This window comes from Numenius arquata, chromosome 1, assembly GCF_964106895.1.
Source record: "Numenius arquata chromosome 1, bNumArq3.hap1.1, whole genome shotgun sequence".
Taxonomy (NCBI): Eukaryota; Metazoa; Chordata; class Aves; order Charadriiformes; family Scolopacidae; genus Numenius; species Numenius arquata.
The window spans coordinates 1,590,282-1,603,092 of NC_133576.1; the positions used below are offsets into that span (position 1 = coordinate 1,590,282).

Genomic DNA, 12,811 nt, shown 5'->3' on the forward strand with positions numbered 1-12,811 from the left:
CAACTATTTCTACAACATCTTATTTTAAGGAGGTAGAAAATTCTGATGTATTCTCTATTTACAGGGTCTGATCAGGTGGATAGTTAAATGAAACAGTCTTAGGTTCTAGCCAGGAACCTAGCCAGGTTCTAGCTTGACTTGGAACTAGTCAAGTTCCAAGACTCCTGAGCTTCACATTCAGGAAGAAAACACACATCTTTGATGGTGTCCTTAACTTGCTTTCAGTATGTTACGTTTTTACTATGACACAGTAATCAGAACAGAGCCAGCTTCCTCTGTGGTTTCACTGGAAATCCTGAAACGTGACCCATTCCCATCGCTCCAGCACTGGCCTCACTGCAGTGTGCCCCTACTCCCAAAGCACTCCCATTGCAGAAAGAGGTGTGATGAACTGGAGATGGAGGATGAGGAAGGCTACACCGCTTTAAATTTACGACCCTCAGCTTCAGTTATTACTTCTGGATATTCGAGCAGCAACAAATTTTCTACATTCAAGGCTCCGGCCAGTTGTGTCAGAGTAGACAGTAAGTACAGATGGAAATTAGCTTTTCTATCTAGATCATAACTTCATATAACTTCAATTTACATAGTCATGTTGTTTGCTTTATAATCCTTCTAAGCTTTATATTATGTTCCTAGATAAATGTTCAAGGAAATAACAGAGAGAATAATCATAATGGAGTCTTGTGTGCTATAGTTTATGATTGCAGATGATATTTTTTCTGAAGCTTATCTTTACTCCAATTACTTTTCCCATTTACTTCCACACAGAAGACATATTTCACCTTTCTATAGATTTTTTTTTTTATTTTGGTAGGACTCATTTATTACAGCAGGGCTCTACAAGAGAGGAAGGCACTCTATCAGATAATGAAGGCTTTGGAAATGGAAGCAATTTCCTCAGCTATGGGGAGTAGAAAGGTGCTCTGTTTATTACTTATAATAGTGAAAGTAAGCTCCAATAGGAGTATATGTTTTTATTTGTTTATACTCAAAGTTTTTCTATAAACAAGCAGAGCATTAACTAAGGTATTGGATTGTGCCCATGGAATGCCTGAGACCATAAAATGATGACTTGAGTACCGTTGCTGTGGCTCAGAAATTCCCACCATGTGTGAAATAAATATCACTGCTGCTATCTTCAGGCTGGGCAGAGTAGAAAAAGACTAAATTAACATCACTCTGGTGCTGTCTGGAAAAGATCTAGGACTATCCATTGAGAATCACCCCTTGACAAGGAGGATGGAGGAGAAGCTGTCGAGAAGCAGCAGCCAAAAAACCAAGGATAAAATATTAGTGAGTGTGATCTAGGGGCAGAGCTTCCTGGAAAGAAACAGATTGGCAAGCTCTTAAAATGGCCTTTTGATATGCACAGAGAACAGGTAAAGTAGATAGAATTATGACTAAATTTGGCTGGGAGGGACCTCAAAAGTTTGTCTTTTCCCATCTTTTGCTCAACAGCTCTAAAGTCTGATCAAGTTGCTCAGGGCTTTGTCCACTTGAGTTTTGGAAACCTCCAGGGATGGAGATCTCCCGGCCTCTCTGGGCACTTGTTCCAGTGCTGAAAGGAAAGAATTCTTTTTCCTCACATCCAATTGGAAGTTTCCCTGATGCAACTTGTAACTATTGTATTGCATCCTTTTGCTGTACCTCTCTGACATGAGTCTGGCTCCATCTATAAAGCCCTTTTAGGTAGTGGATGACTGAAATTAGGTCCTCCCTTAGCCTCCTCTTCTCCAGATTAAACAAGCCTATGTCCTTCAGCCTCTCTATAGGTCCCTGACCAACCCAGTGTTCCACTGCTGGACTCTCTGCAGTTAGTTAGTGCCTCTTGTGAGCTGGGATGCTCAACACTGGAGACAGTATCCCAGATGTGGCTTCATGACTGTCAAGTACAGTGGAATAATCACTTCTCTCAACGTGCTGGCTGCAGTCTTGTCAATGCAGCCAGGTGCTGGTCAGCTTTTACTGCCACAAGGGCAGACTTGAGGACTCACGTTCAACTTGTCCCCCAGGACCCTGAAGCATGGAGTTATACTGTCATGGCTGCCAGACTTCACATTTGCTTTTGTTGAGATGTTGTACTTACAGCTCATTCCTAGGATTTTTAGGTCCCTTTAAAAGAAAGCCTTACCCTCTGGCGTATCAGCCACCATCCAAATGTGGTATCACCTGCAGTCTATTCAAATTACCTTAACTGATGAGGGTCCCTTAACTTTGGCTATGTGAGTCTTAGTTGCCAAGTCTATCCAGACCTCTAGGCACCTCTGGAGAATGTTTCTTCTCACCTAACAAAAGGTTAGTTCCCTGGAGGTGCTTGCTCTGATGTATTGGACTTCAATAAAATACTTGATGTTTTTAATACTTTTCAAGTAACCTGAGCACTCTAAAGTAGATATGAAAGAGGATTAAAGAAAATTAATTTTTCTTTAAAAAAATTAAATTTTGCTTCCCAAAAGGGAAAAATGCATATATATATAAAAATATTTCTTTTATATATATGTATATGTATATATAAAAGAAAATATTTTAATCATGGGATAGTCAGCTGTAAAATTCTGGAGAACTATAGTCCTGGTTAGACATTGAACCACTGTGGAAATTCAGAGGAAGCTGGAAAAAAGATTTTTTTTTTAATGTTTAATGTTCACAGTTTAATGTTCAAACATTGCAATCATTTAGAAATACCAATCAGAGGTTCTAGAAGTAATTATTCAAAGCTAGATGGTAATTTTCCCTTTGCAAGGTGGAGAAGTCTTAGAGATTGTTTTATTATTTCCAGGACTGTGGGAACTGCAAAATATAATCTGTTTACTATCTCATGAGAAGAACTTTTATTTTAAAACACTAGAGCCTCAGTTATTAAATATTCTCAGTGGATAAATAGATATTTTCTCAAAATGACTCCAGGAACAGTGATAAAAAGTACTGCAGTAAGAAAAAAAAAAAAGAGGCTCTGCAGAAGGTATAAAGGCTGTCAGAGAGGAGGTAATACCACTGCATGGTGAGGAAAGCTGTTGGTTTTGTTGCTGAATGGTTTTTTTATTTGTCTCAGGAGCTTCTTCTTCATCTTCCGTATGGCGGACAGTGGCCTTTGCTTTCCTCGTGTTGTGCCTGGTGTTGTTGACGGGGCTGGTAGCCCTGCTGGCCCTGTGTAAGTACTGTAGTGTCTGGACATGTGGCTGTGCGAGTGAATTCCATCTGTACAACTACTTCTTCTCACCCCAGAAAACTGTCCCTGGTGTCCCTGTTTCCCCCAGTGGAAACAATCCAGCAAGAAGGGCAACAGTACAGCTCTGCCACAAAAGTCCCTCCGCAAATCATTGTCAGCACAGGTCACTTGGGATCACAGAATCTTCATGGTTGGAAGGGACCTTTGAGATCATCAAGTCCAACCATACACACACACAAAAAAAACCCCAACCCAGCAATCTCGGGCACTAGAGCATGCCCTGAAGTGCCATGTCTACACGTTCCTTAAATACCTCCAGGGATGGCGACTCCACCACCTCCCTGGGCAGGCTGTGCCAGTGCCTGACCACCCTCTCAGTAATGTAATTGTTCCTAATATCTAATCTAAACCTCCCCTGCCCCAACTTCAGACCATTTCCTCTGGTCCTGTCATTATTCCCTTGGGAGAAGAGGCCAACACCCACCTCTCTACACCCTCCTTTCAGGCAGTTGTAGAGGGCAATGAGGTCCCCCCTCAGCCTCCTCTTCTCCAAACTAATCACTAATATCTGCATTTATAGTTACCCTAACACTAAGGGTTACACTAATCCTAATGTAATACCTAAATCTAACTGACTCTAAACCTAAACCTAAAGCCTAACCTTAACAACTCTAATCCTAACACTAAAGTTTATCCCTAACCCTATCCCAATCCATATGCCTAAGCATAAACCTAACTCCCTTTCTTCTCCCAAGTCACAGATGATAGGACAAGGGGTAATGGCTTCAAGTTGCGCCAGGGGAAGTTCAGGTTGGATATTAGGAAACATTTCTTTACTGAAAGGGTTATCAGGCATTGGAATGGGCTGCCCAGGGAGGTGGTGGAGTCACCATCCCTGGAGGTATTTAAGAAACGTGTAGACATGGTTCTTCAGGGCATGCTCTAGTGTCCAAGATTACTGGTTTGTGGTGGGGTGCTGTGTGGGTGGGTGATGGTTTTTGGTTTGGTTGTTGTTGTTGTGTGTTCAGGTGGTGGGTGGTGGTTTTGTTTGTGGTGTGGTTTTTTTTTTTTTTTTTTTTTTTTTTTTACTGTTGGTTGGACTCGATGATCTCTGAGGTCCCTTCCAACCACTACGATTCTGATTCTGATTCTGATTCTGAACTCCTAAACCTAACCCCAACCCTAATCCTAAATCATAACCCTAAAGGTAACACCTAATGCCTAACCCTAATCGTAATGACTCTAACCCCAATCCTAACCCTAACCCCAACTTTAAACCTAATCCCAGCTTTAACATATATACCTAACCCATGCCCTAACCGCTGACAAACTCTAACCCTAACCTTAACCCTAATCCATTTCTTAAATGGTTAGTTTGCACAGGTAGAAACTCATCTCGTTAGCCACACTATCTGGATAATGGTGCCCCCCTGTGACTGTTACTGGAATATTTCACAGTCCCTCTCCTTGGAATGAAAGCTTTTTGCACGGAGGGCAATCCTGGCATCAAATCCCTGTGACTGGTGCATTTGCCCAACGATTACAGCAGGTTTTCCGTAGCAACATTTCAATTAATGACAAAAGATGGTGGCACATTACATTTGGAAGCAGAGGCAGAGAGTCCCCGGTGTCTTTTTGGAAGGAGGGAAGCAGTTGCAACTGCCCAGGATGAACACTCAGGGTGGTCCATGGTGTCACAGAAATGTTAGCTCAGAGGGAATTCTTCAGGTTTCTAGTCTGACACCCACGCCTTACTCCCCACCATTCAAAGCTGGACCATCACCAACCCCAGATAAAGTAATCTGTAGCTTTGTCCAGATGACTTCTGAAAAATCTTCAAGGGTGGAGATGCCCCCGCCTTCCCAGGTGATTTCTTCCAGTGCTGCACAACTCTCCTGGTGAAGAAAATGCGGATGATGTACACACAATGGTGGATATACAAATGAAGTAGACAAAAATTAAAAGAGTGCCAAAAGCTACAAATTAAAGTTCAAAGTTTTTTTAAAAAATCTTTGATAAACACTTTCATGCCTTTCAGTTTTTCAGGTTTCCAAGGATCCTGAGGAAGGAAAGAAGCTCCAGGAAATGAGGGAAGCATTGTGCTTGGAAGGGAAGGAGAAAAATGGTAAATGCTGTTGCTACGTAAATAAACACAAATCACCTCCTTTTCAGAGCCCATTGACTGAGGGACTATAAAACCAGAGGGAAAAGATCTGGTCGTTTAACTGTGGTAGCGTGTGAGTTGTGGATGTGTGCACGCTAAGGTGCAAAACAGAGCTCGGCTGATTCACGGCTGCCGTTAACCCCTTCTCACTCAGGCCCCTGTGTTCCTCGCAGGTCTGTCTAATACTTTCTCTGATTTCTAGGAACAAAATGTGCTGTCTGTCCAGCCAGCTGGTTCAACAGTGGAGCTGACAGCTGCTTCTACATTTCAAAGGAGAAGAAAACATGGAAGCAAAGCCAGGAGTTCTGTTCCTCAAGAAATTCCACTCTCCTTGTGCTGAAAGACACGGCAAAGATGGTACAGTCTTAACCTCATGCATTCTTTCATGTCAGGTTTTAGCTTGTAGGCAGAAATGAGTTTGATCGTTTACAGCGCATGTATTTAATTTTCTCTGGGTCCAGTAGCCTTCCTGCAGGTCACAAGATTGTCACAACTTGCTACACTTTCTAAACTCTGTGCTGTGAGAAATAGTGAAACTGTGTATTATGAGAAATAGAATAACACATTGTATAAAACACTTTAATTAGCTAATGCTTAGGTTTTCACAAAGAAAACAAATTGCACATTATACCACGGAGGAGAGACCCACCACACAGAATGCATGTTTCCATTATCTCTTTCCGCAAGTATTACGGAGGGGGTCCCAGCATCAAACCCCCATCAACGTGAAATCTGCAAATGCAAAGTGACTACAAAAGGTTGTTTTCTGACTTTGTGCTATACCTTCACAGAGTGGTGCTAATGATGTCACAGCAGGTGATTATATTATGACAACTGAAAAAATGTTTAGGCAATTAATAGTTTTAGTAGTCTTACTAATTTGGGTTTTTTTTTTTTGCTGAATAATGAAAAATCTGTAATTTGCTGTTAAAACCATATTTTTCCTTTTTGTACACTCATATCTGGGAACCTCTTTTCCAACAGCTTACACAAAGCCCAAATATCCTTGTTGTCTTTTTACCGCATAAAACTTTTTAAAGGGTAGAGACAAAATAGGAAGTGGAGAAATGCTTTATTACTGAGTTTAGCAGCATCCTGAGGTCAGGATCATGGTTCACCGTTGCGAGACACCTGAACACCACAACTTCAATGCTGAATTCAAGAGACGCTTTCGGTATGCTATATAAATCCCTGGGTAGTTTGATTTCAGATGTCTGGGTGCTTTCTTTTTCTCCCATGATTGGTACAGGCAGCTGCAGCCATACTGAGGCCGGACAAGGTTATGCCAGCTGTGGATTTCAGATTTTGGATGAGTCCCTAAGCATGCTACAAGGCAGCAGTAGAGTATCTGGAAGATCTGAACAGGCTAAGATGCTGAGGAACCTCTTAGGTAGCACTTAGACACCTCGGGAATGATTCAGGTGCCTAAGCATAGGTTTCTAGGGCTATCTTACGTGCCCACGGGTATTCTCCTTGACATCCCAATAATGCCTCAGCAAGGCACAGTTCTCCCATAAGGTTTTGGGTCTTGTCTGTCAACCATATGCAAAGACCTCAGACAGGTTGGAGAATCTCAAAAGCTGTTGGAGGCCTGTATTTAGGCAACAGGCTCTGCCCTCTAGGCTGGGATTCATCTCACCTGACTTCAGGCATTTACAGTGTAAGAGGTCTGCAACTTCAGAGCTCCTTCCTCAGGCTGCTTCCTTACAGTCAGTGGGAAATCTGGCCAATTCAGTCACTATTCAGCAGCACTCCCACTGGGTGAGATGGATCGCTTCTCAGGCTCCATTGGATCTGTTGGCCAGATCTCTGCTGACTCTAACTGGATCTTAAACGGCACTCCCATATTCATATCTATACTGCAGATATCTGAAGGCAGTATAGACACCTAAAGGCAGACCAGAAAAAGCTGCCTTCCCCCCCCTCCCCCCTTTAAAAAAGCAGGGTTTTCATAGATCCAGGGTGCATTTGTCTTGTGGCAATCCAACAAACAATGGTATTTGAATGATCCTGTAATTAGAGTAGTCAGCACAACCTCATGGAGAGCAACCATGGACAATGTGTTACTCTTCTATTGAGCAAGAGCTACCTCCTTTGGTTGCAGAACTTTCACAGCTGGAAGATACAGGAACTTGGGTCTTATTTTTGAAATATTGTGATGATTTTCCCACACCTACAGGTTTCTCTGCCACAGGATTCACAGCTCTACTGGGTTGGATTATCATACATACAAGAAAAGAGTGGCTGGTACTGGGAGGATGGAACAGCTTTTTCAAAAGAAGTGACAAAACGGTAAGCCCTCATAACTTAGGACCAGTGTGGTTCTATCTGATGGGCCCCAGTAAATTATATGAAACCTGTGGTTCCTCTTTCCCATGTTTGTCAAATGTGCAATGACAAAGGAGTGTGGAGATCATAGCATCTGCTATGGAGGTCTGAATTCATGTCCTGTGTAAGGAACAGCAGGTGGCAAAGTACAGCTCCATCACATGCACCAGACTCAAAGGAGCACCTAGCACAAATGAAATAGCTCCAAGGGGAAAATAACTCTACATTCCAGTGACAAATCAGTATGATTAGAAATGGTCCAAATATAGATCACATGATGTCATTGGGACATCATTAAGCCATATCTTTTCATTTCCTAGGGTCGTGTTATATGACAACATCTTCTGTGCTTCTGTCTATGGACAGATTATTTATGCCAGCCACTCCTGTTCAACAAAGCAATTATGGATCTGTGAGAAAGTGGCTGTTCATTTCACCTGAAGAGGCATTGCAAGAAGGGATGTGGGATCTGCCGCTGTGAGATACCAACTTTAGGAACTGGAAGTTCTAAACATATTTTTATTTTTGTTTGTTTATCATGCAGTTTTCTCAGAATGGTGATTCAAATGGACAGGTCATTAGAGACTAAATCTTCCTCTTTGCCTGCATTTTCCCTCCCAAGCTCATGAATGAGAGAGAGAAAGAAAACTACAAAGCTAAAAACCACAGGCCTAGGAAGCAACATGAAAGAATTAGCTACAGTCAAGCAATGATTGTTGTGTGACTCTTTAGGTTGACAGCCACATATTCTTGTAGATGTCTATATTTCTTGAGCTTTAGTCAGCACTTTACGCTAACACCTGCCAGTCATAAACCAGTCTAGCTGCATCCTTGATAATTTACTGTCTGAATTACTCTACACGCTAACTACTCTCCACCCATAATTGTCTTCTAGATCAGTTTGCCTAGGCATACCTTCTTTCCTAAATCTATTCTGGCTGTTCCCCTGTTTGAGGTACAGAGATACAGAAAGAACATAAGGCTCTATTAATCCATAAAATTCTTTTCACATATGCATTAGTATTTATAGAAAAAAATATATTTTTTAGAAGACTATGGGGAACGTCTTGAAACAATTTCTGTTAAAAGTAGAGTCAAATGTCATGGCTGGATTAAAACATTACCTGAATAACTTCAGTGCAACCACAACGTTAATTGCTATGCGAATAGCAGGGAGGATAATAATTATGGGTTCCATTCAGAGCTACACACAATCACTACTCAAACTGATGCAGAATCCATTGCCACAAATCTTACTTGAGCTCTTGTATTATATCTACACTGTTTGGAATCTCTAGAGTCCAAGGTACATGCTATGCATCACGTGTTATTAAAGCACTTGTCATATTTCTTGTAAAGAATACGATGCCTCCACTTTTCTGGGTGGAGTTTCATTGCATGAGTTCTTTGAAGTTCTGTATGTCAGCATCTGGTTTGTATTACATATGCACATATTCCTTGTATATATATTCCTTATGTCCATGTGTATATGCCTTAGTATTTGGAGACTTTCCTAAAAATAAATGAAAAAATAATAATATGTCTTTAATATTTCCTTGGAAAATATTCTCCAAGATTGAAGCAGTTCCTTGGTTAAAAATGAAACCCTTTTCCCAATGTGCCAAAAGATATTTGTGAATCGAATCAATTCACTATACTCAGTAGAGTCAAGCCTTAATTTATGGACGCAAATACCAGTTAACTATCTAGAATTCCTTACTATTGCAGTACAAAGTGCAAGGTACAATGCAAGGAAGGTACAGTGTTTCATCTGTTTCAACCCATTCAACTTGAAAAAATAATTCACAGCAGGCTTCTAAGCTTCTAAGCTTTACCTCTTTTTCTTCCCATAAACAGACTCTCGATTTTTTTTTCTAGCAATCTGCTATACACCATTGTTTGATGGCTGCATCGTGAAAACATGGGTTTCCTATGCACTGTCTGGTGTGACTTTTTAGGGAGCATTCCCTATTACTGCAGGAAGGTCAGGTCAGTGGTGGTAACTTGCAGGGTACATTTCTTTCATTTCTGTGGCTGGATGATCTTTATAAACTATTTCCGTATTTTCATATAGTGAACTCCATTTGGCCCCAGCAGCTTGGAAAGGGCTTTTCCCCTGTTAAGAGCAGCATATTTCAGAAGGAACAATTTATAGTATCTAGTATTTTAAATTAAAGCAAATCCATTATTTCACCCAGTCTGCCTTCTATCTCAGATGTTGTCAAAGTTCTCCTGCCTACACACGGATGGAGTCCAAGACACAAGCTGCTCAGGGAGGTCTACTATCTTTGGGGATAGGGAAGGTCCACAATCTTTCGCTGGCACTGGGAAGTTCGGAGAAGTGGTTCTTTTGACGCACATTTTGTATGGAAAATAAAACCTAGTATTATATATTAAGTGTGAGAGTAAAGCCCTTGGTAGATCCTGAGACATCATAAATCTTGAAAGGTTTCAGAACTAAAGACGACCTGTTGGCTTCAACATCCCTTCAAACAGGACATGGACAGAGAAGGAGGTGGGGGTGAAGTGAATAAAGGGGTGGATTGGGGAATGAGTGGTGCCGTTCTGAAGTGGAAGCATGACAGCTTTACACTTGCCCATCTACAATGAGATAACAAAGACAGAGAAATGAGAAGAGCCATGGGAGGAGCTGCTGGATAGGAAAAAAACAGAGTTTGTGTATGTCGGGAAGGCGGGTTCAGAAATAAAAGAGTTGAACCAAACATCCTGGCTGCACAGTGCTTCTTCACATCCTCCACTACATTCTCTGCTCCAGGCCCTGAACCAAGTGCATCCTCTCTTGTTCCCAATGGCCTCCATCATCCTTGTTATGAGCACACCGCTGCCCTGGAGGGGGTTCAGACTTGCCAGTAGATGCCAGTGCTCACAGGCTGAAACACACTGTCAGCAAGATGCTAAATAATATGATGCCAATCTGCATTCACAGACACTGTCTGTAGAAAGCAAGAAAGAAAAAGACACCTACCCTGTGAAGGTCAGCCAATTTACTAAAGAATTTGATGCTCATCTGTTCCTGGATCTTCCTTCTCTGTTTGTTCTTTGTTTTTCAAATGAGAGTCTTAAAAAATTTAACCCTTATAACATCTTTCACTGATATGCTTTCAAATCACTAAAAGGTGACTAAAAGGCTATGAGAAGGTGCCCAGGAGCACAGCTACAATGGAAGACATGGGACCAGCTCTTTATCAGCAAGTGCTCCTTTGGGGCCCTCTATCTTGTCCCCATATTCATGCCTACACTCCACCAGGGCTGATTAGAGCACTCCTAGAGGCAACTAACAGAAACTGTAGTAAGAAATCCCAGTTAGACACAAGGAGAACATTCCTCACAGTGGAGGTGACCAAACACAGGAACAGGTATCCAGAGAGGCTGGAAGATCTCCGACCTTGGAGACTGTGTGAACTTGACTGGACAAGCCCTTGGGCAACTTCATCAGTTCAAAGCTACCCCAGCTGTGAACAGGAGGTTGAACCGCATGACTTCCAGAGGTTCCTTTCAAACAATGGCACTTAAGACAGCATGGTTCTGCCATGCATCTTTTCCTGGGGATGCCCAGACTCCTTGACACAGGTCTCAATCTGGCTCATGCATCTCTAATGACAGGTTCCCAGTCACAAAATCTCACTATCACATCAGTCTAAGCCTGCCCTGGTCTTCCCCACAGTATCTTCTGTCCTTAACATGATCTCTTAACTGGTATAATTTTGTCTATGGAGCGTGGTCCTTCACTCTGTCCTTGCCTTTTCTCCATCAGTTTTTGTGTTTGTTTTGTGTTGTTAAATAAACATCTACTCATCTGAAACATCTGAGGCAGCAGGTAAGGTGCCAACCTTTCTGAAACTTCTCTCTTTACGTGGTGACTTTGATACATCCTATGTTCCCCTGGTAGGCTTCCAGAGGAAAAAGGGAAGAGTGCACAGCATTGTGCAGAAGGGCCAGCAAGGTGTGAGCAGGGCTTTGCAAAAAGAAAAACGGGCTCCTACTGAAGCTGGGTGGTGCAGAGAATTTGAGTTACTAAAAAAAGTACTGTCCAGTCTGTTTCTCACTTTCTAAATTTTTCTCTCCAAGTTACAAGAAAGGGGAACGGATGATGCTATTTCAGGTTCCCTTGGGCATTCCCCCCTAAAAATCATTAGTGAGTTTTCCCTTCATGCTCATAGATTACAAAGTCATGGAAAAATTCCATTTGAGAGGGACCTCTGAAGTCCATCTGGTCCAAACTCCTGCTCAGCAGGTCTAATTTCAAAGCTAGATCAGATTAGTCCAGTGCCTGTCTAGGCAAGTTCAGAAAATCTCCAAAGACAGAGATGGCACACCCTCTCTGGGCACCTCTGCCAATATCTGACCACCCTACTTCTTGTCCTTTTACTGTATACCTCTAAGAGTCTGGCTCCATCTTCTCCATAGCCCCTTTATGCAGTGAGAGATTGCAGTTGGATTCTCCTTAGCTTTCTCTTCTCCAGGCTGAACAAATCCAGTTGTCAGAGTCTGCCCCTGTAAATCAAGTGCTCCAACTCCTAAGCATCTTTCTGGCTCCTTTCTTGACTGATTTTAGCATTTATGTATTTTACGGGATTTTTATTATATTTTTTTTTGCTGGGGAGCCCAAAGCTGGACATAGTACTCTAGCTACATATTCAGAAGTGATGGAGAAAAGAGAATCATCACCTCCTTTGCTCTGCTGGCTGCACTCTTGCTAGGTCAGTCCAGTATATGGTTAGCCCTTGCCACAAGGGCTCACTTCTCTTATTTCTTAAATCCTGTCTGTCCCTTTTTACCCACACCCTGATTTCCCACTTCTCCCACTGAGAAGATGACATTAGACTGTGGACAGCACTTCTGCCTCCTCTGTGTGTTTAAATAGCTTCAGCAGCCATTTGCAGCTGAAGTTAGTCTGCCTCTGAGATGAATCAAAGGTGTTTGTCCTGTTTTAAAATGTGGAAGGTTCAACGGGGATGAAAGTCGTGGGAAGGTTAAATTGAAAAGAGGGGAGCTACCAGGCCGTACATTTACTGGGACTCGTGTCATCCCTACATGTCTCAGACCCAGGGTGAGATGTGAGGGGTGGGAAGAGAGGAGTTCTATCCCTCCCTGAGGGAGGAAAGGGAGGAGTCACACATAATACT

At 42.2% G+C, this 12,811-nt stretch overlaps 1 protein-coding gene across 1 annotated transcript; it reads left to right on the plus strand.

The window, feature by feature from the left end:
- Positions 1-374: 374 nt before the first annotated feature.
- On the plus strand, positions 375-9,179 carry LOC141469676 (natural killer cells antigen CD94-like). Its single transcript, XM_074155268.1, has 6 exons — positions 375-524; positions 3,056-3,154; positions 5,211-5,297; positions 5,539-5,693; positions 7,516-7,628; positions 7,985-9,179. The coding sequence occupies exons 1-6, from the start codon at positions 398-400 to the stop codon at positions 8,103-8,105; spliced, it is 702 nt and encodes a 233-aa protein (XP_074011369.1). The 5' UTR covers positions 375-397; the 3' UTR covers positions 8,106-9,179.
- The last annotated feature ends 3,632 nt before the right edge of the window (positions 9,180-12,811 follow it).

Excerpts from the sequence above, each read along its gene's own strand:
- LOC141469676 (XM_074155268.1), top strand. The coding sequence starts at position 398 with ATGGAGGATGAGGAAGGCTACACCGCTTTAAATTTACGACCCTCAGCT. Across the intron at positions 3,155-5,210 it reads GGTAGCCCTGCTGGCCCTGT|TTTTTCAGGTTTCCAAGGAT; the intron begins GTAAGTACTGTA and ends CATGCCTTTCAG. Across the intron at positions 7,629-7,984 it reads TCAAAAGAAGTGACAAAACG|GGTCGTGTTATATGACAACA; the intron begins GTAAGCCCTCAT and ends TTCATTTCCTAG.